Source organism: Podarcis erhardii (genome assembly GCF_964252035.2).
Source record: "Podarcis erhardii genome assembly, chromosome: 4".
NCBI classification, from domain to species: Eukaryota; Metazoa; Chordata; class Lepidosauria; order Squamata; family Lacertidae; genus Podarcis; species Podarcis erhardii.
Genome location: NC_138508.1, coordinates 10,023,509 through 10,046,795, shown reverse-complemented (window position 1 = coordinate 10,046,795; position 23,287 = coordinate 10,023,509). Strand labels below are relative to the sequence as shown.

At 47.4% G+C, this 23,287-nt stretch overlaps 1 protein-coding gene across 9 annotated transcripts in view; it reads right to left on the bottom strand.

Annotated features, from left to right (window-relative positions):
* Positions 1 to 1,770: 1,770 nt before the first annotated feature.
* The window catches only part of EMSY (EMSY transcriptional repressor, BRCA2 interacting), a 45,220-nt gene continuing 23,703 nt past the window's right edge, over positions 1,771 to 23,287 (bottom strand). For 3 of the 9 annotated variants that reach the window (XM_081860074.1, XM_081860076.1, XM_081860075.1), the window contains 13 exons: positions 23,048 to 23,221; positions 21,746 to 21,781; positions 21,034 to 21,170; positions 20,143 to 20,316; positions 18,706 to 18,904; positions 16,764 to 16,928; positions 15,834 to 15,989; positions 13,482 to 13,541; positions 11,350 to 11,500; positions 10,510 to 10,660; positions 8,191 to 8,769; positions 3,757 to 4,263; positions 1,771 to 3,571 (listed from right to left, as the gene is read on the bottom strand). In XM_081860074.1, coding sequence (XP_081716200.1) covers positions 3,380 to 3,571; positions 3,757 to 4,263; positions 8,191 to 8,769; positions 10,510 to 10,660; positions 11,350 to 11,500; positions 13,482 to 13,541; positions 15,834 to 15,989; positions 16,764 to 16,928; positions 18,706 to 18,904; positions 20,143 to 20,316; positions 21,034 to 21,170; positions 21,746 to 21,781; positions 23,048 to 23,221 — 2,681 coding nt within the window. In that variant the 3' untranslated portion in view covers positions 1,771 to 3,379. Of the gene's footprint in view, positions 3,572 to 3,756; positions 4,264 to 4,778; positions 4,877 to 8,190; positions 8,770 to 10,509; positions 10,665 to 11,349; positions 11,501 to 13,481; positions 13,542 to 15,833; positions 15,990 to 16,763; positions 16,929 to 18,705; positions 18,905 to 20,142; positions 20,317 to 21,033; positions 21,171 to 21,745; positions 21,782 to 23,047; positions 23,222 to 23,287 lie in introns of those variants that run through there. The other 6 variants (XM_081860078.1, XM_081860080.1, XM_081860079.1 and 3 more) reach the window with 4 other exon arrangements.

Genomic DNA, 23,287 nt, shown 5'->3' with positions numbered 1-23,287 from the left:
GGGACTGGCTGGGCACTGAGAAGTAATTGCCAGATACTTAAGAGTGGGTCACTGTAAGAAAGGGGTTTGGAGACCGACTTGGAAAAGGGATCAGGACGAGACACAAGCATCAGCAGTGGGTTCCACCAAAACAGTGGGGCCCTGGCTTCTGCTTGAGGACACTAGGTCCTGCATTGTGGAATCAACTGATCTACACTTTAGACTGAACTAAAGGTAAAGGGACCCCTGACCATTAGGTCCAGTCGCAGACGACTCTGGGGTTGCGGTGCTCATCTCGCTTTACTGGCCGATGGAGCCGGCGTACAGCTTCCGAGTCATGTGGCCAGCATGACTAAGCCGCTTCTGGCGAACTAGAGCAGTGCACGGAAACGCCGTTTACCTTCCCACCGGAGCGGTACCTATTTATCTACTAGCACTGGCGTGCTTTCAAACTGCTAGGTTGGCAGGAGCAGGGACCGAGCAACAAGATCTCACCCCGTCGCAGGGATTCGAACCGCCAACCTTCTGACCAGCAAGCCCTAGGTTCTGTAGTTTAGACCACAGCGCCACCTGTGTCCATAGACTTAACTAGCCTCCTATTTGAAAAGGTCCATCACATCTCTATTTCCTTTCGCCAATAACCTTTCCCTGCCCGTACATTTCGGAAAGCTTTCACTTTGCGTTTATCTCATCCCTCCCTCTCCAGCCCAATCTGTCCAATTCTTTACATTGGGTTGCCATCCTTTTTAGGCTTACGGGCCAATTTGGGGTTTCAGAGTCCGTCCCCCAAACCCTGCCCCATCAGCCACCCTCCCCCAAGAGACCATGCTGGGTAGATGCATGGGCTTCGATTTTCCGAGGGATCTCCGCAGAAGTTGAATCTGGGAGAACCGATGTGAGCCTCAAAAAGTGAATACAGCTGAAAGAGGAAGTAGGAACGAGGGCCACACTCTTCCAATTTCCTCTTTCATCTCTACGTACTTTCAGGGGGAGAACAAAGGTAGCTGCTCTCATGACCAAGGGGGCAGTGAGCGTATGTGCATGTGTGGGTGTTCAGAGCCTTCGTGGGTTCTAGGGGAAGCCTCAACAGCATCTGAACGAGAAGCTGCGGTTTCTTATTGAAAGAAGCACACCCAGGCTCACAAGGAGCGCTGACCAATCTCTCTTTCATAAGAACATGGGTAGGCAAACTAAGGCCTGGGGGCCGGATTCGGCCCAATCGCCTTCTCAGTCCAGGAATCAGCATGTTTTTACATGAGTAGAATGTGTCCTTTTATTTAAAATGCATCTCTGGGTTATTTGTGGGGCCTGCCTGGTGTTTTTTACATGAGTAGAATGTGTCCTTTTATTTAAAATGCATCTCTGGGTTATTTGTGGGGCCTGCCTGGTGTTTTCACATGAGTAGAATGTGTCCTTTTATTTAAAATGCATCTCTGGGTTATCTGTGGGGCCTGCCTGGTGTTTTTACATGAGCAGAATGTGAGCTTTTATTTAAAATGCATCTCTGGGTTATTTGTGGGGCATAGGAATTCGTTCATTTCCCTCCCAAAATATAGTCTGGCCCCCCACAAGGTCTGAGGGACAGTGGACTGGCCCCCTGCTGAAAAAGTCTGCTGGCGCCTGCACAAGAACATGAGAAGACCCCTGCAGGATCCGGCCAATGGCCCATCTGTTCCAGCATCTTGTTCTCACAGCGGCCAACCAGAAGACTGGGGGGAAAGTCGCAAGCACGATTCGAACACGAGCCCTCTCCCCTCCTAGAGCAATAAGGAGGATTATCGCAACAGGGGAGAGCGTGGTTGACTTTTTATAGAGATGTTAACAAGGAATGGTCAACAGTGCCACCTGCTGGGGAGAGCCAAGCCATACACACAGTTACAAGATGCTTAAATGGACAACAGAGCGTTTTTGGTTATCATACTTCACATCCCGGAGTGTTCTTTCAAGCGGCCATTTAATTACAAAACACTAAAATCACCATTTAGAAAATATTTGACACAAGTTGTATTAGAGCCTTCAGAGGATATCTACTTGAAGTAGTATTTCAGCACCAAAAAAAACAGGGCAGTTCAACTGATATGTATATACAGGATACATCAAAAATGCTTATTTATAATGAAATCTATACAAAAAAGAAAAATCATGTTAAAAAACCAGTTCCTATATACAGTTCTTTCTTTTCTTTTTCTTTAAAAAAGCAATGTCTTCATTACTAAGTTGTACAGACCGTTTCTTACTTTTTACTATGGTTGATTCAGTCGACGCAACACACACACCTTTAAAAAAATTGTATTATTCGTTGTGCAAACAAAAATGGTAAGGCTTGGAAAAGGATCATCTCGGAAACAACAGAAGGTCAGTAATTTTAAGGTGTGTTTTTTTCCTTTGTAAAGTCTCTTAACAGTCATAATTAAATTTCCTCTTTTTTAAAAAGAAAAAAAAAGCACATAAGAACAAAAGAAATGTCTGAATGTCACAACCCACAACACAGTTCCTCTCTCGGATTATCAATGCCCTTTGTTCTGTTTTTGAGACGTATTTCTCCCACCCTGCAGCTTAAAGATCAAACCGTTTCTCTTTACAAAAAAGAAAAGAAAGTATTGAGGTTGTTGGGCCTGTTTAACAGGACCAAGGAGCGTGAAGCTGGAATTCTCTCTTCAGGTTTTCCTATTTTGAATAAATAAAAATAACTTTAAATGTGGGACGATTTCATCTATGCCCGGAAGAAATGTGATTTTCTTGGTGTCTGATCCAGTAAGAGGATCTCCTCGCAGCGTGTTTTCCCTGTGATCCTGAGTGTTCCTGGACAATACTGCTTTGTGTTTAGAAGCGGCCGATCTTCATAAGCTTATTTGAAAATAAAATGGCACATCCGTGCAGGGAAGCCACAACACACACCAGACAAAATTTCTTAAGTGCTTTCCCAGCACCAAAGGACCTAGGGCATGCTACGTTTTAAAAAAATAAAATAAAATTACAAACATCTTGCGATGGGAGTTTCATTCAACTACAAACGGAGAGCGCTGCTGCCTGTTTTCAACCAAGAACGTTTTTAGCAGCTGGTCCAGAATGTCGTAGCAAACAAAAACTTCGGTGACACACCTTTAAGAAATAAAAACCGCCACGTGTTTGTCTTCTTTGCTTGAAAAAAAATACATTCCCACTGTCGTACGGCTAAACCGGCGCGGCGACACCATCTACCTCTGAAATCGTTTCGCAACCACCGCTGTTCCCTGCCAGCGCCCCGATGCTTGGCGAGCCCCCCCCCCAAATTGCCTCCAAAGGGCAAAGTGCTCCTGGAGAATACTACAAGGGAGTCATCGACACCAGCAGCTGAGTCTTTGCTTTGCCTTCCAGGGACCGTCATCCTTTTAAAGTGCACGCCGGCATCGCAGGCACGCTACGAGTGTTCGGAGCTCTGCATTGGGCTGGGCTCGGTCCCGTCCTCGTTGCCGCTGTCGAGGTCCTGTTCCATTGCGGTCTCCTCCTCGTCGAGGCGCTGGCTGGTGAAGTTGTTGAGCTCAAGGAGGCCGCTGGGCTCCACAACCACGTTGGAGGTGGAATGGCAGGCCACGGAAAACTGAGGGATCGTCTGGAAAAGGAGGAGGGAAACTGTGCATTAACAGCCATACGAGAAATATGTAAAATAACAACAACAACAACAACAACAACAACAACAATAATAATTTATTATTTATACTCCGCCCATCTGGCTGGGCTTCCTTCCTCCTCTTTCGGCGGTTCCTTAAATTCATCTTTTCTCTCCCCCCAGTTTACCTGGATCAAGATCTCCGCAGGAATCTCCTCCACTTTCTTTGGGGCGATGTTCTGGATGCGAATGAAGTGGTTGCCAGCAGCCGGGGTGCCCTGCTTCCTCTCTGGCAAGGGCAGCCTGACGGCAGGGGGGCTCGAGGCAGAGTCCAGGCGCTTGGGCTGCTGGAGGACCGACGCTGCCATCCCGACCGTGGCCACTCTCAGCACGGAGGCGGGCACGGATTCCGCTTCGCCGGGCAGCCCGCCGGTGGCGGGGGAGGCCTTGCTGTTTGGCGGGTCCGCCGCCACGCGGTCCACGCTGGTGTCGATCTGGGCTTCCATCATGGACATTTTCAAAATGTCCGCCACCGCCGTCTTTGCGGACACCTGGGCGGGAAAGAGGTTCGGAAGGGGCGGCGCCAGCTTGGGCACCGCGCTGATGCTGGTCACCTTGGAGACGGTGGGCGGCTGGTGGCCTTCAAAGGTTATCTTTGTAACAGAGGATCCTTGGGTTATGATGGGCTGGTGCACCTGGAAATTAAAAGGGGGTTTATGCACATTACAGGCAGGCTGGCTGGATGAATGGCGCTACTTAAACCTAAATGACAGTAATAAACACCAGCAATGGGGGCGTGATTTTGAAAGTCAAAGTGCTGTGAGACAGAATAATCCATAGCAACATAAGGGGGATAATACGTTAAGAGGCAGGAGAGGCTTTCAGACTGCGAGGTGCCTTGCTTAGGCATCTACAACCCGCAGTCCCGTATTCCTTTGGGATTTACACCCCCCAAAGCATTTCCCTGCTCAATTCCACCCCTGCCCCCACCTCAAAAGGCTCAGAGAGCCAGTTTTAAAAAGAGAGGAGTGACTTTTTGCCCCTAAGCGTCTATGGCAATCGATACATGTTTTTGTCTGCTGATTCATTTTTCCTTGGTTTCCCCTTCGTGGTTTTGCACCCTTCCCCAAGGAAAAGGAGGTTTGCTCTTCTCAAAGAAAGCAGTTTTTACTAAGCTGAGGGTGATGTAAAACGACAAAGGAAGACGTACAATGGAGGTCCTTAGAGTGCCGCCGGGCCTTCGTCTTTACGTTCCACAGAAATTAACAAAAAAAGGTATTACGGGGACAGAAATCAATAACTTTATACCTAAAAAGAAGAACAAAACAAAAGTGAAAATGAAATAAAATCAGGAAATCGGTCCATGCAATGGCAGTTGCAAAAGATATGTATTTAGAAAGCGTCTGAAACTAATAGAAATCACTAGCCTGGCGGGGCTTCTCTTCCTAGCACAGAGAGGGGTTGTTCCTTCCTTGCACCCAGCTCTGACTTTCAAAAAATACACTCCTGGCACAGCTTAGGTTAAATGTGAGCTTAATCACCGCGCAACTATGAAGTTAAATGGGTGACCTTGGAGCCAGACACTCCCTCAGCCTAAGGGTCACAGCTCAGATCAGCTGCCTTGCATGCCAAAGCTCCCAATTTAAATCCCCAGGTAGCAGCTTTCCTAGGTAGGGCTCAGAGATACCTCTGAAACCACGAAGAGCCTCTGTCAAGTCATGTCTGTCAATGCTGAGCTAGGGAGACCCACGGTCTGACTGCATATAAGACAGCTTTCTATGTTCTTCCTATGCTACCTCACAGGGCTGTAGCGAGGCTAAAATGGGGACAAGGAGAACCAAGAAATCTAGCTTGTGCTCCTTGGAGGAGAGAAGTCATCATACATACAGAACGATTGCAACTTATGTGCATTTAACTTGCACAATTTCTACCACTGAAGCCGGGCTGGTTGAAACCGTGCAACTTAAATCCAAGCAAGGTGGAGCATTTAAAAGTTCCTTTGGGCTTCCCTGGCACAGAAAGAGATGTGAAGCTTTCTGCCTTGCTATTGAGGTGGAGGGAGGGCAAAACCCTCTTGGAGCATGGATTATGGGAGGCTCTCAATGTCCCGTAAAGCTATCTGAGATCCGGCAGGATCTCAAATCAGCAGCGCTGTGTTATTTTTATTGTTGTTAGCCGCTCTGAGCCCAGCTTCGGCTGGGGAGGGTGGGATATAATTTAATAATAATAATAATAATAATAATAATTATTATTATTATTATTATTATTATTATTATTATTATTATTACCAGAGTGGGCACACCGAATAGGCCTTGCCCCCCAAACATAGAATCATAGAGGTGCTTGCTTCGGCAGCACATATACTAAAATTGGAACGATACAGAGAAGATTAGCATGGCCCCTGCGCAAGGATGACACGCAAATTCGTGAAGCGTTCCATATTTTTAATAAAAAAATTACTAGCAAAAAAAAAAAAAAAAAAAAAGAATCATAGAGTTGGAAGGGACCCCGAGGGTCATCTAGTCCAACCCCCTGCAATGCAGGAATCTCATCTAAAGCATCCATGGCAGATGGCCATCTAACCTTTACTTAAACACCTCCAAGGAAAGAGAGTCCACAATCTCCCAAGAGAGACCATTCCACTGTCGAACAGTTCTGACTGTTAGAGCAGTTCTTTGTGATGTTTAGTCCGACTCTCCTTTCTTGTAACATGAAGCCATTGGTTCAAGTCCTACCGTCCAGGGCAGGAGAAAACAAGCTTGTTCTCTCTTCCATGTGACAACCCTTTAGCTATTTGAAGATGGCGGATATCTGAAGCAAGGGGGAGATCTTAAAAGCTCCTAAACGGCCTCGGTCCAGTACACCTGAAGGAGCGTCTCCACCTCCATCATTCTGCCCGGACTCTGAGGTCCAGCGCCGAGGGCCTTCTGGCGGTTCCCTCGCTGCGAGAAGTGAGGTTACAGGGAACCAGGCAGAGGGCCTTCTCAGTAGTGGCACCCAGCCTGTGGAACGCCCTCCCAACCAGATGTCAAAGAGAAAAATAACTACCAAACTTTTAGAAGACATCTAAATGAAGCCCTGTTTAGGGAAGCTTTTAATATTAAATAGGTTATTCTATTTTAGTGTTTTGTTGGAAGCTGCCCAGAGTGGCTGGGGGGACCCAGCCAGATGGGCAGGGTATAAATAATTTATTAGTATTATTATTAATTACTACTACTACTACTACTATTATTATTACCCTGGGTTTGCATGGAACGAAAAGAGCGTTTAGCCTCTCTGCTTTGCTTGGAGGGCAAGACCTGCTTGAAAGGCCTGAGCTCTGACAGTGCTGGGCACACTCTCTGTCTCCCACCTGCCCCAACTTGCCAGACATGAGACGGCTCTAAGGGTCTGCGTTCAGGCGGTTTTGGGGTTTAGTTGGAACCCTTGGACCCAACCCCCTGCGAAAGATACGACTGTATTGTAATAAAAATTGTAAGAGCAGAGGGAAGGGCGCTTGGGAACAGGAGCACAAGCATGGAAAGCCTCAAAGGCCCTATATATTTGTCACTGATTCTCTGCGCCCTTAGCTCTGTCCTCGCCAAAGCCTCAACCTCCTCACAGGCAAATCATACGAGTGCTACGAAGTGGCGGCCATCAGCGGGAGGAGACAATGGCTGCTCTGTTCAACACGGCATTACACAAAACAAATTACCGTGAAAATCCCTGAAACGAGAAGTAATCGACTATAGCAAAAATTAAAAAAATAAATAAACTAGAATTAAACAAAGACTTTACGAGATGCCGGCTACAAAACTCGTTTCACTGAACTAATCAGTTTCCTCAGAAGGAAATAAAGAAACAAACTCAATTTATTATTACTACTGCTTGGTTCTCTTAAATAAGGTTCATGTTTAAAACTTTTTTGAGTTTCTGCCCTGCTTTCTGAGTTTGTTTGAAACTTTAAAACCTCAATTTCTTATCACTACTGCTGGATTCTCTTAAATAGGGCTATGTTTAAAACTTGTCATTGAGGTTTTTATACCTTTTTTGTAAACTCGAGGAAGCATTTTCAGCCCTGCTCTTGAGTCTGTTTGATCTCACTTAAAATCTTATAATTTCTTTATTTCCTTCTGAGGAAATCTCATAAAGTCTTTGTTTAATTCTAGTCCATTTTTTATTTTTTTGTTATTCTATAGTCGATTACCGTATTTTTTTGCTCTATAAGACTCACTTTTCCCCTCCTAAAAAGTAAGGGGAAATGTGTGTGCATCTTATGGAGCGAATGCAGGCTGCGCAGCTATCCCAGAAGCCAGAACAGCAAGAGGGATTGCTGCTTTCGCTGCGCAGCGATCCCTCTTGCTGTTCTGGCTTCTGAGATTCAGAATATTTTTTCTTCTTGTTTTCCTCCTCCAATAACTAGGTGCATCTTGTGGGCTGGTGCAACTTATAGAGCGAAAAATACGGTACTTCTTGTTCCAGGGATTTTCGTGGTAATTCTTTTTGCTTTGTGTAATTTCTTGGTTACGTGACTGTCTTTTTTTTCACTGTTCGACATGGCAGCTTCCATGGGGCCCTCAAGGCAAGTGGAATTCTCCCCCCCCCAACCCCTCGCAGCACCCCCAGCGCCCTGAGTGCTTTACCTGGCTTGCCGGCTGCTTCTCAGGAGGGGTGGAAAGCTGCATCTGTCCCTGGGGCGGCTGGGGCTGGACGTAGATCTTTTGGGCGGTGGGGGCCTGCTGCAGTTTAGGCAGCTGCTGGGTGGTCTTGACGGCCAGGACCTGGACCACGGTCTGCTGGGGCTGGGCCACCAAGGTGGGCAGCTGCCTCTCGCGGGCTATGGGGTGGTGGGGAGGAGGGGGCGGTGCTGCCGCCTGCGGGGCATCCGGCTTTGGCTGGGCCAGGTCCTGCGGCAGCGGGGCGAGCTTCTGGTGCCGGATGGAGAGCTGGGGCATCTGGGGCAGCTTGTGGGGCAGCTGTTCTGCCTGGAGGTGTATGGTCTGCTTCTGTTTGGCCTGGAAGCACTGCAGGGTCTTGACCTGAAGCTGCGTCTGCTCCAGCTGGGGCGGCTGGCTCAGCTTCTGCTGCTTCTGTGCCTGCACCAGCGCCGAGCGGTAGAAGAGGCCCGTCTGGGGGTCCAAGGTGTCCATCTCCTCGACCTCCCCTTCCTCTGTCCCCAGCTGCTCGCTGTGCTTGGTGAAGGCCGTGTGGCTGCTCAGGGCCTTGAGGAGAGGGAGCAAAAAGACGTCAGCGTTCAATGCATTCTTACGGGATACCACTCCCCTTATGGACCAGCCTGGATCCTGCAATCATGATCTGAGTGACCCTGCAATCATGATCTATTAACTGATGCTAAAGAAAGAGGGGGGTTTGCCCTGCCAGACTTAAGGTTGTATTATGAATCAGCAGCTTTTTGCTGGCTGAAAGACTGGCTGCTTCTTGAAAACACCGATGTGTTAGACTTGGAAGGATTTAACAATGCTTTTGGATGGCATGCATATCTGTGGTATGACAAGGTTAAGATTCACAAGAATTTCAAGAACCATATTGTAAGGAAAGCAGTATTTAATGTCTGGACAAAATATAAAGACTTATTAGAAAACAAGACCCCAGTCAATAAAAAAAAAAAATCTGAGTGTTTTAATTCCTGCTCCATGATTGCAGTCATGGGACTGTTGTCTTTCACATGACGGTGTATGTTTTGACTCCACAGTGTGGGAAGTGACGGAGACAGGATGTTTGTGTTACTGTGTTCCGTGAAGTGGGACTATTGTCCTTTTTCTCTTTGCTGTCTGATGCTAGAGAGAGAGGGAGCCATGTTGCAGTGTTCCGTGTGTGTTTATGTGTAAATAAAGTAGATTAGCCAAAATGCTGAGCTGCTGAGGTCTGTTACGCAAGCTGCAAAGACCCTGCAGATCCCCAAGTGTGCCGATGTCTGTTGGCATCGGTCACTGCGATGTTCGGGCAGAAAAAAGCTTTTGAAGCTCCCGAACGATCGACCAGTAGGGAGGGAACATGCCGGTCGGGCATGTGTCTCTGCCAGGGTCCTCCTACTCAAGTGTAGGCTGAACTCCTGACACTGAGGTCCTTCTTCACGTGCCTCCTCCATGAGATGTCTGGAGGGTGGCAACACAACAATGGATCTTTTCTGAGCTGGCTCCCTGTCTGTGGAATGCTCTCCCCAGGGATGTCTGCCTGGTGCCATCCTTACATACTGTGCCCCTAGGTGCCAGGCAAAAACATTCCTTTTCTCCTAAAGTTTTGGCTGATTGAAAAATCTGTGGTCTTTTAAATGTGTATGTAAGGGGTATTATTATTATTATAGTGGTAACTTCCTTCTCAAACTTAATCTGGTCCGGAAGTCTGTTCCAAAACCAAAGTGTTCCAAAACCAAGGCGCGCTTTCCCATAGAAAGTAATGCAAAAAGGATTAATTCATTCCAGACTTCTAAAAACAACCCCTAAAACAGCATTTTAACATGAATTTTACTATCTAATGAGACCATTGACCCATAAAATGAAAGCGATAAACAATGTACTGCGGTCACACAGTCAATCAATCAGTAGCTGAACTGAGTTCCACACAGTCACAAAAACAAAACGAAAAGAGCCACGAAAAAGCAAAATAAATAGCAAAACCAGACAGGCCTCAGCGTAACACTCAAAACAGAAGTGTGGCACTCAAATTGGATGCATAACGCTCAAAATGGAGCACATTCGGCTTCCAAAAAAAAGTTTGCAAACCGGTACACTTATTTCCGGGTTTGCAGTGTTTGGATTCCAAGTTGTTTGAGTACCAAGGCATTTGAGAACCAAGGTACTATATTAGCTTCTCCAGGGAGGGAGTTTCCAAATCTCTAGCATCAACCCCTCAAGAGGGGAAACACAGCTAGATACCGGAGGCCCAATCACAGGAACCTCTCTGGATCGAAAAAAGGCAGTGTTGGAGAGACAGTTACTGACCTGCTGCATGATGTGGGTGATGGCTCCTGTGGAGGAGGCTGGGATGGATTTCACCACGACCGACGTTTGCGTCGCTGTCTGGGACTGGGCCACGTGCTGCAGCAGAGTCCGCTGGGGCTGGGAGGACTGCTGGTGAGGCTGGGACCGGTGGCTAACTGGAAGTGAGAAAGGGAAGGAAGGACAGGAAGGAAGGAAGAAAGAAAGAAAAAGGTCAACGGTAGCCTCTCAGGGTGTGTCACAAAGCTGCCTGCTCCACTGGAATTCTCATGAAGCCATGGAAAAACTGGTGAGATTTAAAGTAAGTGTGTTCAGCAGCAGTGCTAGTCTTACATGTGGGGGCCAAAGGGGCATGGATCAGCCTTTGCCTCTAAGTGCTTTGAACTACAACTCCCCACAGCACTAGGGCTGGTGAAGTGTGATGTACAGCTACAGGCAGGTGGGGAATGTCACCTAAAGTGACAGTGTAGATCTGGGAGGGGCGGGTGGGGCAGAAAGGAACAGAGAGCACCACTTCTAAGCGGCCACCATGTTCCAAAACTTGCTTAAGAATGCCAAGGAGTGGGGTTGTACACTGCAAGGATCCCGGCCTGCACCATTCTCCTACGTGCATAGACACACACACGGGATCTCCGTCAGCAAGTTTCCAGGGGAAAGAGCAGAGACTGTCCTTGATGCATTGTTGACCCCACCTGCGGAGCTTTAACTTCACCCACTATAAATGGAAAAGAGGGTTGTCGACAGCTACTAGCCATGATGGTTATTGCTCTGCCACCACGGCCGGGAGGCAGGGATGCTTCTGAATGCCAGTTGTTGGAAACCACAGAAGGGGAGAGGGGGCACTTGCGTTTGAATCCTGCTTGCGCGTTTCCCATAACGAGCATCTGGTTGGCCACTGTAAGAGCAGAGTGTGGCACTACTTGGGTCATTGGCCTGATCCAGCAGGCTCTTCTTATGTTCTTATGGCCAATTGTTCTTGGCCATTTGTTCATTCCTACGGAGAAAAGCAAAGGGTGGGTGGAATGGGGCCAAATCCGCTCCCTGCCCTGGGATTCCAAGTCTCCTCCTGCTGAGTCTTTTGAGTCACAGTGGAGCTTGACAGAAAGGTTGCAAGCTGGTTTTCCACCGCTATCCCCAAAACAGGTGGAGGCTTTTGAAGGCTCAGGAAAACCAAGTCCCCGTCAGAATGTCTCATTTCCCCGTACTTTGCAGTTCAAGTGAACGTACAAGGGGTCTTCCAAAAGCCTATGCACTAGTAAGGGTTAGGAACAAAACCACATTCTTAACACCCTGTGCAAATACACGTAAATGGATAACACAATGTTAAGAAAAGCCTGGCAGCTGGGTCAGGTCAAAGGTCCAACTAGCTGAGCACCCTGTTCTCACAGTGGCCAACCAGATGCCTACCAGGAACCCTGTGGACTCATCCTGGTTAAAGGTGCCATGTTTTGGGTCTTTTCTATCACCTTCTGTATCACAGCAATGGCACAAGTGAAACTCCCTCTTGAGTAATTGCTTTAAATAACTCTGCCCTCGCAGAAAATTCTGTACACCAAGAAACTCAAAGGAATCCTGGTTAATCATTGTGAGTAGGCAAAGGCCCAGCGATGTTATGCTTTAAAAAACAACAACAACCAACGAGTAATTTGTTGGCACACTCCAGTGAGAGAGGGAAAAAAGGCAGTCCTAAATCTTCAAAGGAAGTGTGGGAAATCAATAGGCTTATTAAAATCCAGCAACAGTTACCTAGGAATTTGCCCAGGCTAAGATCCAGACCATCTCCACGCCTCTTCCCCAGTTACGTAGTTTACATAGATGCCTTGTGAACAAGCCTCTATGTGGTCAGAAGCCTCCAGATGACTATTGGAAGCTGTCAATTCTGACAACTGCTACAGTCACCCACAGAAAGCTTCCTTCCAGACACTAGAGCAGCGGTTCTCAACCTGTGGGTCCCCAGATGTTGTTGGACTACAACTACCATCATCCCTGAGCTGTGGCCTTGCTAGATGGGGGTGATGGGAGTTGTAGTTCAACAACATCTGGGGACCCACAGGTTAAGAACCGCTGCCTTAGAGCCATCAGTCACATGCTTGCCCACTCCTTGCCAGGCTTTTCTTCGCTTTTTGCAATGGTGCAGAGGAACAAGTAGTCACGGCAACGTTCTAGTTCTCTCTGCTACCACAGAAATGCTAAAACGAAGTGCCCATGGCTGACAGTAGCAGCTGTCAGAACCAACAGCCAATACAATCAACTGGAGACTTCAAACTGCTAATCTATAAGCATTTGAGCAAAGCTTTCCAATGTGAAAAATACAGGTGAAACTCGAAAAATTAGAATATCGTGGAAAAGTTTATTGATTTCAGGAATTCAACTTAAAAGGTGAAACTAACATATGAGATTGACTCATGGCATGCAAAGCGAGATCTGCTTCTACTTCTCAGAGATCCAATCTTGCTCTATTTGCAATCCTTGTTTTGCTGATTTCATTGAATATTCTAATTTTCTGAGATGGTTAATTTGGGGTTTTCATCAGCTGTACGCCATGATCATCACAATTATAACAAAGAAAGGCTTAGCATATCTCACTTTGCATGTCATGAGTCTATCTCATATATGAGTGTCACCTTTTAAGTTGAATTACAGAAATCAAGAAACTTTCCCACGATATTCTAATTTTTCGAGTTTCACCAGTAGAACAAATCAAGGCTTGACATATCTCACTTTGCATGTCATGAGTCTATCTCATATATTAGTTTCACCTTTGAAGTTGAATTAGTGAAAGAAAGGAACTTTTTCACGATATTCTAATTTTTTGAGTTTCACCTGTACAATAGAAAATTGGAAACCTAATGTACTGATCCAGATAAAATAACGGATCCCAATGCTGATGCACACCAGCTGTATAAGGTCACCCCAAGGGCCTCCAGAACAGTCTATAAATTTTGTTAATGTCTTTTAGAAATAAAACATCTAACCTATGTGGCTTTGGAGGTATTCTTCCGAATGTGAAGGAATACAGTGTTGTCTTCCTGAGTCTGCAGATAGACAAAGATGTTAGAGATATGAGAAGAGGCGATTTGCTCTGCTCATCTCCAGCCAGCGCTTGCTCTACAGCAAAACCAACTATTTATTGTGATCTGTCCAGGACAGGATGAGGAGATTTCACCCCTCCCATATCCAAGAATCTCCTGATGAGTCTGCTGATTCTCCAGAATTGTTTATACACTGCCAGACTCTGCTATACTCTGCTGTGCGACGACTGTATTGTGGAAGTGAATCCGGTGCTCACAACTCTAAGCTGTGAGTCCACAGCACTGTGAGTCCACAGCACTTTGACTTGTTCCTGTGTAAAAGGTGGTCTCTGGAAGTGCTACCCAGCTCGCCTAGCCCAGTCAGGGTTGAAATGCATGAGTCCAGTTGGTGACACTGGCTCAAGGGCGATGCTGACACAGGAGTCTTCCCCAGCCCTACCTGCAGACGCTGGGGCTTAAACCTGGGACCTGCTGCATGCAGAGCGAGTGCTGCAACCAGCGTGTTGCAAAATGTTCCTCAAATGCGAACAGAGCGCCGGCTAGATCAGAACGAAGACTAACCTACATCTAATCTAACATCCAATGCCAGCTTCAGCACACGTTCTGCAGGAGTCAAGCCATGAAGTGGAGAGGAAGGGTAGGCTATACAGCCGCCAAGGAAATTTTCGAGCGTTAAGGAGGCAGACATCAACTGCTCTACATTGCAGGGGGTTGGGCTCAAGCTTTGGCTCCCACCCAACTCTACAATTCTATGGTTCTGTTTGACAAGAACCTGTGGCAAGCTATTCCACAGGCTCCGTTATTTGGGCAGGGGTGTGTGTGAGAGAGAGAGTGGAGAAATACAGCGGCTGAGAAAAGCAGCCACCTACAACCTTCCCAGATACACACCTTGGAGACTGCCTCATTCCCAAATACAATCCATAAAGCCAGGCAAAAACAGGATCTGCTAGGCATGAAGGAGGGATGGGAAATGGAGAGGCCTTCACAGTACTTCCAAATCCTGGAGCTGGGAGTTGGTTGTCCCCCTTTTTCTTGGAAGGGATCAAGTGTGGGTAGTGAGAGAGGCACTCTGCATTTACTCAGAAGCTCCACTAATTCCTGAACATGGTTCAGCTGCAGGCTCCAAGATGGAGCCGTAGTACAAATTACACCCCAACTATTCTCTCTAGCCAATTCCCAGAGTTGGCACTTTCTTGTGCCCAAGATCTGTCAATGCTCAAAAGTAAGAATTTAACAGCAGCCCTGCTGATCAGACCACAAGGCCTAGGAAGACCTTCATTCTCTGCCACAAAGTGGATAACCAGCCCACAAGCAGGGCATTAAAGCAACAGTCCTCTTTCCACTGTTTGTCCCCAGGTAAAAAGGTAAAGGTAAAGGGACCCCTGACCATTAGGTCTAGTCGTGGCTGACTCTGGGGTTGCGGCGCTCATCTCGCTTTACTGGACAAGGGAGCCGGCGTACAGCTTCTGGGTCATGTGGCCAGCAGGACTAAGCCGCTTCTGGCGAACCAGAGCAGCGAACGGAAACGCCATTTACCTTCCCGCTGCAGCAGTACCTATTTATCTACTTGCACTTTGATGTGCTTTCAAACTACTAGGTGGGCAGGAGCTGGGACTGAGCAACGGGAGCTCGGGGATTCGAACCGCCGACCTTCTGATCAGCAAGTCCTAGGCTCTGTGGTTCAACCCACAGCGCCACCTGCGTCCTCAGGCAGGTTGCCTCTAAATATGGAAGTTCCATTTAGCTATCATGGCTACTAGCAATTGATGCAACTTCTCTTCTGCCAAGGATTTCTCTAATCCCCCCTCCAAACCAAGCGCCACAACCACAACCTGTGGCAGCAAGTTCCATGCTAATCATGTACTCTTCAGTGACAATCTACTCCAAGCACCCCCAAACTCGGCCCTCCTGATGTGTTAGGACTACAACTCCCATGATCCCTAGCTAACAGGACCAGTGGTCAGGGATGATGGGAACTGTAGTCCCAAAACATCTGGAGGCCTGAGTTTCGGGGTGCCTGATCTACTCTCTCTGCCCTGCTCATTCATTCAGAGCTCTACTGCATCAAACCTGCTTCCCCAAGAGATTGGTTTTTTTGCGGTAAGGAAAGTGATGGGAATGCAAAGGAAAGCAAGGGATAGCACACCTTCTAAATCAGGATGGATGCTCAATAAACTGGTCGTTGGGAGGTCCCAAAAGTGTGAAGTTTTCCACATCCTGCTTGCAATATATATATATATATTCTGAAGTTCCACCAGGACCTTATCCCCCTCGCATGTCTCCTATGTGACTCACCAGTGGTGATGTATTCTGCAACCAGTTCTGACTCCACCACGGCGATAGAGGGGCTTTCTGGAGAATGTCGCTTCTCTTGGGTCATCTGGATAGGAACTGCCATTTGGCTCAGATCAATCGTTGGCTGCCTTGGCTTGGATTCCAATTTCTCCTTCACTACTCAGGCATAAAGGAGGGGGGGAAAGCAGAGATCACTGTTGTTGCTTTTTGTTTTGGACACAAGACTAAGTAAAGCACATAAGCCCCCAATGACACATGCCAAAAATTTTATTCACTTATTTATTGCATATCTTTGCCACTTTGTAATTCAAGGAGATATACAGGCAACTCCCCATTTTCATGCGCAACTGCACACACCTACATTGCTGCAAAGGGGCACGAAAGGGGCAAAGCAGGCCTAAAAGAGCACAAAAGGGCAAAAATTGTGCGAAAACAGCGTCTAGTAATCCCATAAGCCTTTGCAAAGGCAATCTCAGGAGCCTTTGCACCGACGCTTGAGGCCTGTGGAGAGTTGGAGCTCGAGCAAGGAGGTTTGGAGGGAGAGAATGTGTGGCTTTCAGGCTTTTTCAATGGTGTTCCAAACATACGCAATTTCACTTAAACATGCGGTGCCTCAGTACATAACCTCCACGTAAATGGGGAGTTGCCTTGTACATAGTTCTTGCTCTCCTCATTTAATCCCCACAACAACCCTGTGGGGTAGGTTAGGCTGAGAGGTAGCGACTGGACCAAGGTCACTCAGTGAACTGCATGGCCGAGTGGGGATTTGAACCCTGGTCCCTCAGAATCTAGTCAGACAATCTAACCACCACGCCACACTGGCTCTCTAGGGAAAGGGGGTGAGCAGCACACATAGACAGGACCAAGACCTTTTCTGCCACTGAAATAAAAACGCAAGTTAGTTGACGCTCCAGGATCAAGAGCACCCACCTGTTGTCTGCTGGAGCTCCAACAGCGCTTTAATTGTCGAAGTGGCCGACTGGGATTCACTGGAGACGTCCTGGTAGATTATGGTGGGGCTGGAGTCCACAGCAATCTCGTGTTCTGACCAATCCTGGCTTCGGGAGGCAATGACGTGAACCACAGGCTGGGAATCTGAGACACAAAGGAACATAAGATCGTAAGGAGAGCCTGCTGGATCAGGCCAACGGTCCCGCATCCGGTTTTCACAACGGCGAAACAGATGCCTGTGGAAAAACCTGTGAGCAGGATTCGAGCGTAAGTGCAATCTAAATAAAGGTAAAGGGACCCCTGACCATTAGGTCCAGTCGTGGCCGACTCTGGGGTTGCGGCGCTCATCTCGCTTTATCGGCCGAGGGAGCCGGCGTACAGCTTCCGGGTCATGTGGCCAGCATGACTAAGCCGCTTCTGGCGAACCAGAGCAGCGCACGGAAACACCGTTTACCTTCCCGCCAGAGCGGTACCTATTTATCTACTTGTACTTTGAGGTGCTTTTGAACTGCTAGGTGGGCAGGAGCAGGGACTGGGCAACAGGAGCTCACCCCATTGTGGGGATTCAAACCGCCGACCTTCTGATCGGCAAGTCCTAGGCTCTGTGGTTTAACCCACAGCGCCACCCGCGTCCCTTTAAGTGCAGTCTATGCTCCTGCAGTTTCCAGCAACTGGTATTCCAGCCATCGATAGCCCTCTCCTCCATGAATCTGTCTAATCGTCTTTTAAAGCCATCCAAGGTGGTGGCCATCACTGTGTGTTCTATTATTTTATCTGCCCTGAATCTTCCAATGTTCAGTTTCATTAGATGAAAAAATTATCTCTATTGTCATTGTCCCATACAGAACAACGAAACTGAAAAAATCTACATCAGACATTCAAAAACCAACAAGTCTGCTATCCCAGCTATCCCAACCTGGTTAGCCCCCTAAAAACTCTGATACCCCATTTTTAAAAACAATATACTCCCATAGAGACTCCTTACACTGCATTTAAAACCAAAATCACATTTGGATAGAAATTGTTTCTCAGGCGGCTAGTCCTAGTCTTTATAACCCTGTACCTTCTTCCAGAAGGCAGAAGCTGAAAGAGATCATTTCCGGGGTGCGTGCTATCCTGAGCTATCTCTGCAGCTTTCTTATGGCACTTGGAAGCATAGATTTGATCCAAGGTGGGAAGAGTGCACCTAATTATTCTCTCCGCAGTCTGGACAGCACTTAGAGAAGGGGGGCATCTCTAATGAATTGCTTTTGATTTTTCCCCTAGCTAAGCCGCAGGCCCATCTTACAGCTTGGGAGTTTGTTGGGTGCCAACTCTTCAAAACGAATTTCATGTAACTTCAGGGATGTCAAAGCTGCTGTTCTTCCCACCTCCTCCAATTTGCACTTTGCTGCTCCCTGTTGGCCATCAATCTAGGAGGCCATGTTTTCTTACGAAAATGATCACAGACAAAGATGGAAATAGGAGGAAACCAAGTACTGTTGCATCAGCAGGTACGCAGGCTCTGTTGTGGGTGTGCATGGAGCCGCATGTCCTTTTAAGGGCACTGTGCTTGCATGCTATGATTAAGGAAACGTGGTAACCGGGACTAAGGGGCTGGCCACCAATGGGAACTGTCCAAGCTGTAGAATTTTATGATTCTAACTCCATTGACAGATACGCACTAACAACAGGATCAAAGGACATCTTATGAGCATGCAGAACAGTTGGGGATGCAGAGCTCAGAAGCCGAGCTCATGAGGCCAGCCAAGGCCAATCTGCTCCTGAAGTCTGAACCACAGAATCATTTTGAGTTGCAAAGGAACCACTAGGATCATTTAGCCTCAGCTCGGAAGTCCCCAAAACTTGGGGATGCAACCTCCGGGAAAATATAAAAACCAACCCTAGCCACATTATGCTAGGAGATCTATGCAGGTTTAACCTTGGGAACCCTGCGAGGATTCTGTTGAAGAGGAGCTGCTGTCTGTGTACGCCTGGGGCTCCTCCTTCACCTCTGGCAGCAAAGCGTTCCCCGCCTCCACCACCCGGGAAGCCTGCTGAAGGGTTTCGGTGACCAGTTGCCTTGTCTGCTCACTCACAACCGTTGCCTGGAAGGTCACTGGCTTTGGCTTGATAAGGACCTGAAAAGAAGGGGGGGCAGTTTACAGCAGGGGTGGACATTTGTTCACACCAATGGCAACGTTATCTCCATGCAAAGTTCTTGGGGCCCACATGCCGGCATCGGGTGGGACAAGACCCAGACCCAGTTCTTCCCACAGAAACAGAGGCATATGTTTAATTCCACTAAAGATTCAACTTTCGTTTTTTCAGACTTTTCTTTAAAAAGGCTTTTTTTGTGGGAGGGGGGAAGTGCACTCCATCACCCTTTATCTCTCCTGATTGTGCACTCAGCAATCAAAGTGGAAGAATATAAATACAGTCCATAAATAGCAACACCCTAAAGGTCCCTAAGGAAGTCCGATTAGCCTCAAACCAGAGCCAGGGCCTTTTCAAGACTGGCTCCGGCCTGGTGGAACGCTCTGTCTCATGAGACCAGAGCCCTGCAGGATCTGATTTCTTTCTGCAGGGCCTGTAAGACAGAGTTGTTCTGCCTGGCCTTTGGCTTGGAATCAACTTGATCCGCTTCCCCTCTTTCCTTTCTCCTTCTGTGATGGTACTCTTATTTGGGGACTTCCCTGGTTTTTTCCTGGCCCACGTAGGACTATCTGGATAGTTGGCCTTGGTGAAGATTTGACATTTTCATCCCCAAAAAGTTTTTGATTTGAGTTTCTACTGAAATGAGGCTGCATTTTAATGTTGTACTTTAATCTTGTTTTTAAGTTGTATTTTATTCAACAGTTTTTATACCTGGTGTTAGCCGCCCTGAGCCCGGTCTTGGCTGGGGAGGGCAGGGTATAAATTAAAATGATGATGATGATGATGATGATGATGATGATTACACAGCTGAACTGGCCCCACAGTTAAGTCAAAGCCTCAAACTTCAAAATGCAATTGTGTCCTGGAAAACTGGAGGTTGCAAAATCCATGGACTACACAATATGATTTCAAACATACACAGCTGAAAGATGCTGGTTGATATCCTACAAGCAAGGTAGAGAGCTTGAAAGTTCTTTTTGCAGCAGGAAAACTGGGCAAAAAACAGCTGTTTAGCTCTCCATGTTACTGGGGAAGCAAGACTTTCTCCATATGCTGGCTCCAGAAGCCCAGGGACGCTCCCGCGAGATCTAGTGGCCACAGCCCAGACCTAGTGCGCAGAGAAGGCCTTGCTCGCCAAAGCAAGGCAGAGTTAAAAAGCTATTTTTATGCTGGTGGTGAAACACGTTAGCCTTGCCCCCCCGCCCAAAGTTCTTAAGCATACCTGCGTTTTACCCTGCTGCCCATAAACAATTTTGGTCGGGATGATTTTGGTAGCTGGCTGGACGGCAGACCCGATCCCTTTTGGCTGCGTGACGATCATTTTGGTAATGGGCCTGGTGGCAGTGATGATGGCTGGCTTCGCTCCAGCTGGCACCGCTTGGATCGTTTTCTCTCCCTGAGGAAAAAACTTGCAGGTTTGCCTTGGTGAGACTAGGCCAGAAAATTAAAAAATCACACCCATTATGTGACTTAACTCACTTGCTTTCCTCTCATACTCCACCTGCATGGGACCAAGCAATTTCCCCCGATGCAATGCAAAGGGTTAAAAGCCCTGTAACTGCATGCTTAAAGGTAAAGGGAGCCCTGACCATTAGGTCCAGTCATGGCCGACTCTGGGGTTGCGGCGCTCATCTCGCTTTACTGGCGGAGGGAGCCGGCGTACAGCTTCCAGGTCATGTGGCCAGCAGGACTAAGCCGCTTCTGGCGAACCAGAGCAGCGCACGGAAACACCGTTTACCTTCCCGCCAGAGCGGTACCTATTTATCTACTTGCACTTTGACGTGCTTTTGAACTGCTAGGTTGGCAGGAGCAGGGACTGAGCAACGGGAGCTCACCCCGTCACGGGGATTCAAACCGCCGACCTTCTGATCGGCAAGTCCTAGGCTCTGTGCTTTAACCCACGTCCCTACTGCATGCTTAGTGGAGAGCAAACTATACACAAAACTTAAGGATGGACCATCTGAGTAATACATTTGGCACCAGCTTGGCTGCTGGAGTTGCCAGAAGGAGGGTCTACTCTTTAGCCTTTTCTTCTCCCAAAGGCCTCTTCCGCAAGCCAGCGGGTATTGATGATGATGATGAAATAGCGATAATCACACTCCCTCTCTCTTACCCCCGCATTTAGCAACGTCGTGACCACGTTTTTGCCCGGAAGCCCTTGGATGGTGGTTCCTTTCCCTGTCGTCTTCTGCACGACTATCACGTTGGGCTTGGACGTCACGGGGATGGTTGTGATTTTGGTCGTAGTTCCTTGGTTGCCCGAGTGGGAGGGGAAATAGAAAGGAGGTTCGGTTAGAAGCAGCAGTGCTTGCCCCATTACTGCTGCGGTCCCCCCGTGGCATTACTATTTAAAACGGCCTCATCCAAGCACCATTTAGGGGGCACCAAGTACAAGAAAGCACCAATGACACTCCCTTCTCTCTATTCCAGGCAGGGGGACCCATAACCACTTCCCCACTCCATGCAATGGAGGGAGCTAAGCTGGCCAGCAGTCACTGGGGAGCTATAGCTACAGGGGCTTCCAGAGCATGCACCAGAGGGCACAGGGACCCTGGGAAGGGGACAGTTTGCTAGGCCAGGGGCACAACCTCCTATCAGGTCAGGTCCAACTGGAAAAACTGACCGGAAAAGCAGTTTTTGAACTGCCAGAGCAGATCTCAGTTAAAAACAGGAGACCGTGTCGTCTCATGTGGCTTTGCAGCTTGTCATCGGTAAAACACCAGCAAAGTCACAGGGTGAGGGGTGCTGTGACGCATCATGGAGGGGGCTGGGGTGGGGCTGGGGAATCATGCAAAGGTTTCTAGAGCATTGCAAGTTTTGGGTACCTTTTTGTTGGAAATAGGTCTTCATCAAGGAGTTACCTTTCAAAAAAAAAAGCGAAAATACAACAGCTTGGTCTACACGCAGTGGTATTTGCTCGGAACATTGCCAACTTCCAGGGGGAGGGGTGTTTGAATTAAAATACAAACAGACTAAAAATATGCCACTGTTACAGATCAGCATTCATTTGTCTTTTCGACTACAAAGAAAAATGGAGTTTCCATGCGTGTGCCAGCCACTGCCGTTACTGCAAAGATTTATTGCTGATTCGCACAGGAAGCAGGGAAAGGCTTCCTCCATTTTTATTTTTTTTAAATGTATTTTGTTTTGCAACAAAAACAAGACAGCATATATCATCATAAATATACGAGTAACATATAGTCAAGAGCATTGGTTAAGTCTCTGTCGTACTGTGATACATTTGCTCTTCTTTACTTATGACTGGAATTCCCCTTCTTTGTAAACAAAGACGACACTATAAACAATCGTATTTCAGAGTAGGTCACTTGCTGGCAGCGGTGGGCAGTTACATTCCTTTTGTGCTATGTATTTAATAAACGTGGCTTGCAGCTTTTCTTTGTCATTCTTAAACTGTTCCTTGTACTTCACCTATTGCATCAGTTTCCCCCTCAATGCAATGTTCAAGTTTGCTGGTACTATTCAGACAGCAAGTTGTCTCCTAAATCTTTCCACCTTCTAGCTATTGTCAAGCGTGCTGACGGTAAAATTTTTAATAAGTCCTTATTTGTAACATTGTGACTTCCCTCATCAAATCTGAGTAATAATAACCCCAGGATCTAGGATTTAGAGTTTTTAGGGGGTTTTGAATGTTTTATGTAGTTTTTCAATTTCATTGTTCTGCATGGGAAAATGACAATAAAGATATCGTATATCGTACATCGTATATTTAAGTCTAGTTTCTGTCCAGTGACAAGTCCCATTTCCTAACAGATACTTTCCCTGGAATTCTTCTATCTTTCCATCCTGGGACTATCTATCAATATCTATATAACTCTATCTTATGTGTTGGAGTGTGTGTGGTTTATTCACCTGTTTCTGTTTCTGTTTTGATTGCGTATTTTGCGTTTTTATATTGTAATTTTACCTTGTGAACTGCCCTGAGACCTGCGGGCATAGGGCAGCATATAAATATAATTCATCAATAATTATAATGATAATTCCTTCTTGCAGCCTACTGCTGGAGCCCACTGTTCAAACATACAGCAGCAACACACAGACAACCCAGCCGAAGTTCCACTGACCCATCTGCTCCCTGCTTTTTTTTTTTGAGAAACAGGCCTACCTACCGGAAACGATGTTGCTGCTGATTATCTTGCCTCCCAGCGTAGCAAGCGATTTGGGGACGACCGTGATGATGCTGCCGCTGGTGGTTTTGACGTAAGTGGCGGCGCCCGGCGTGCCGGTCATGCGTGTCCCAATGGACGGGCTGACCGTCGGACGAGTGTAGGTCGCCTGAGTCCCTGGTTCAAAGGGGGGGGGGAGAGAGAGGGAAGACAGCAGAGGCATCAGCGGAAGGAACCGACACT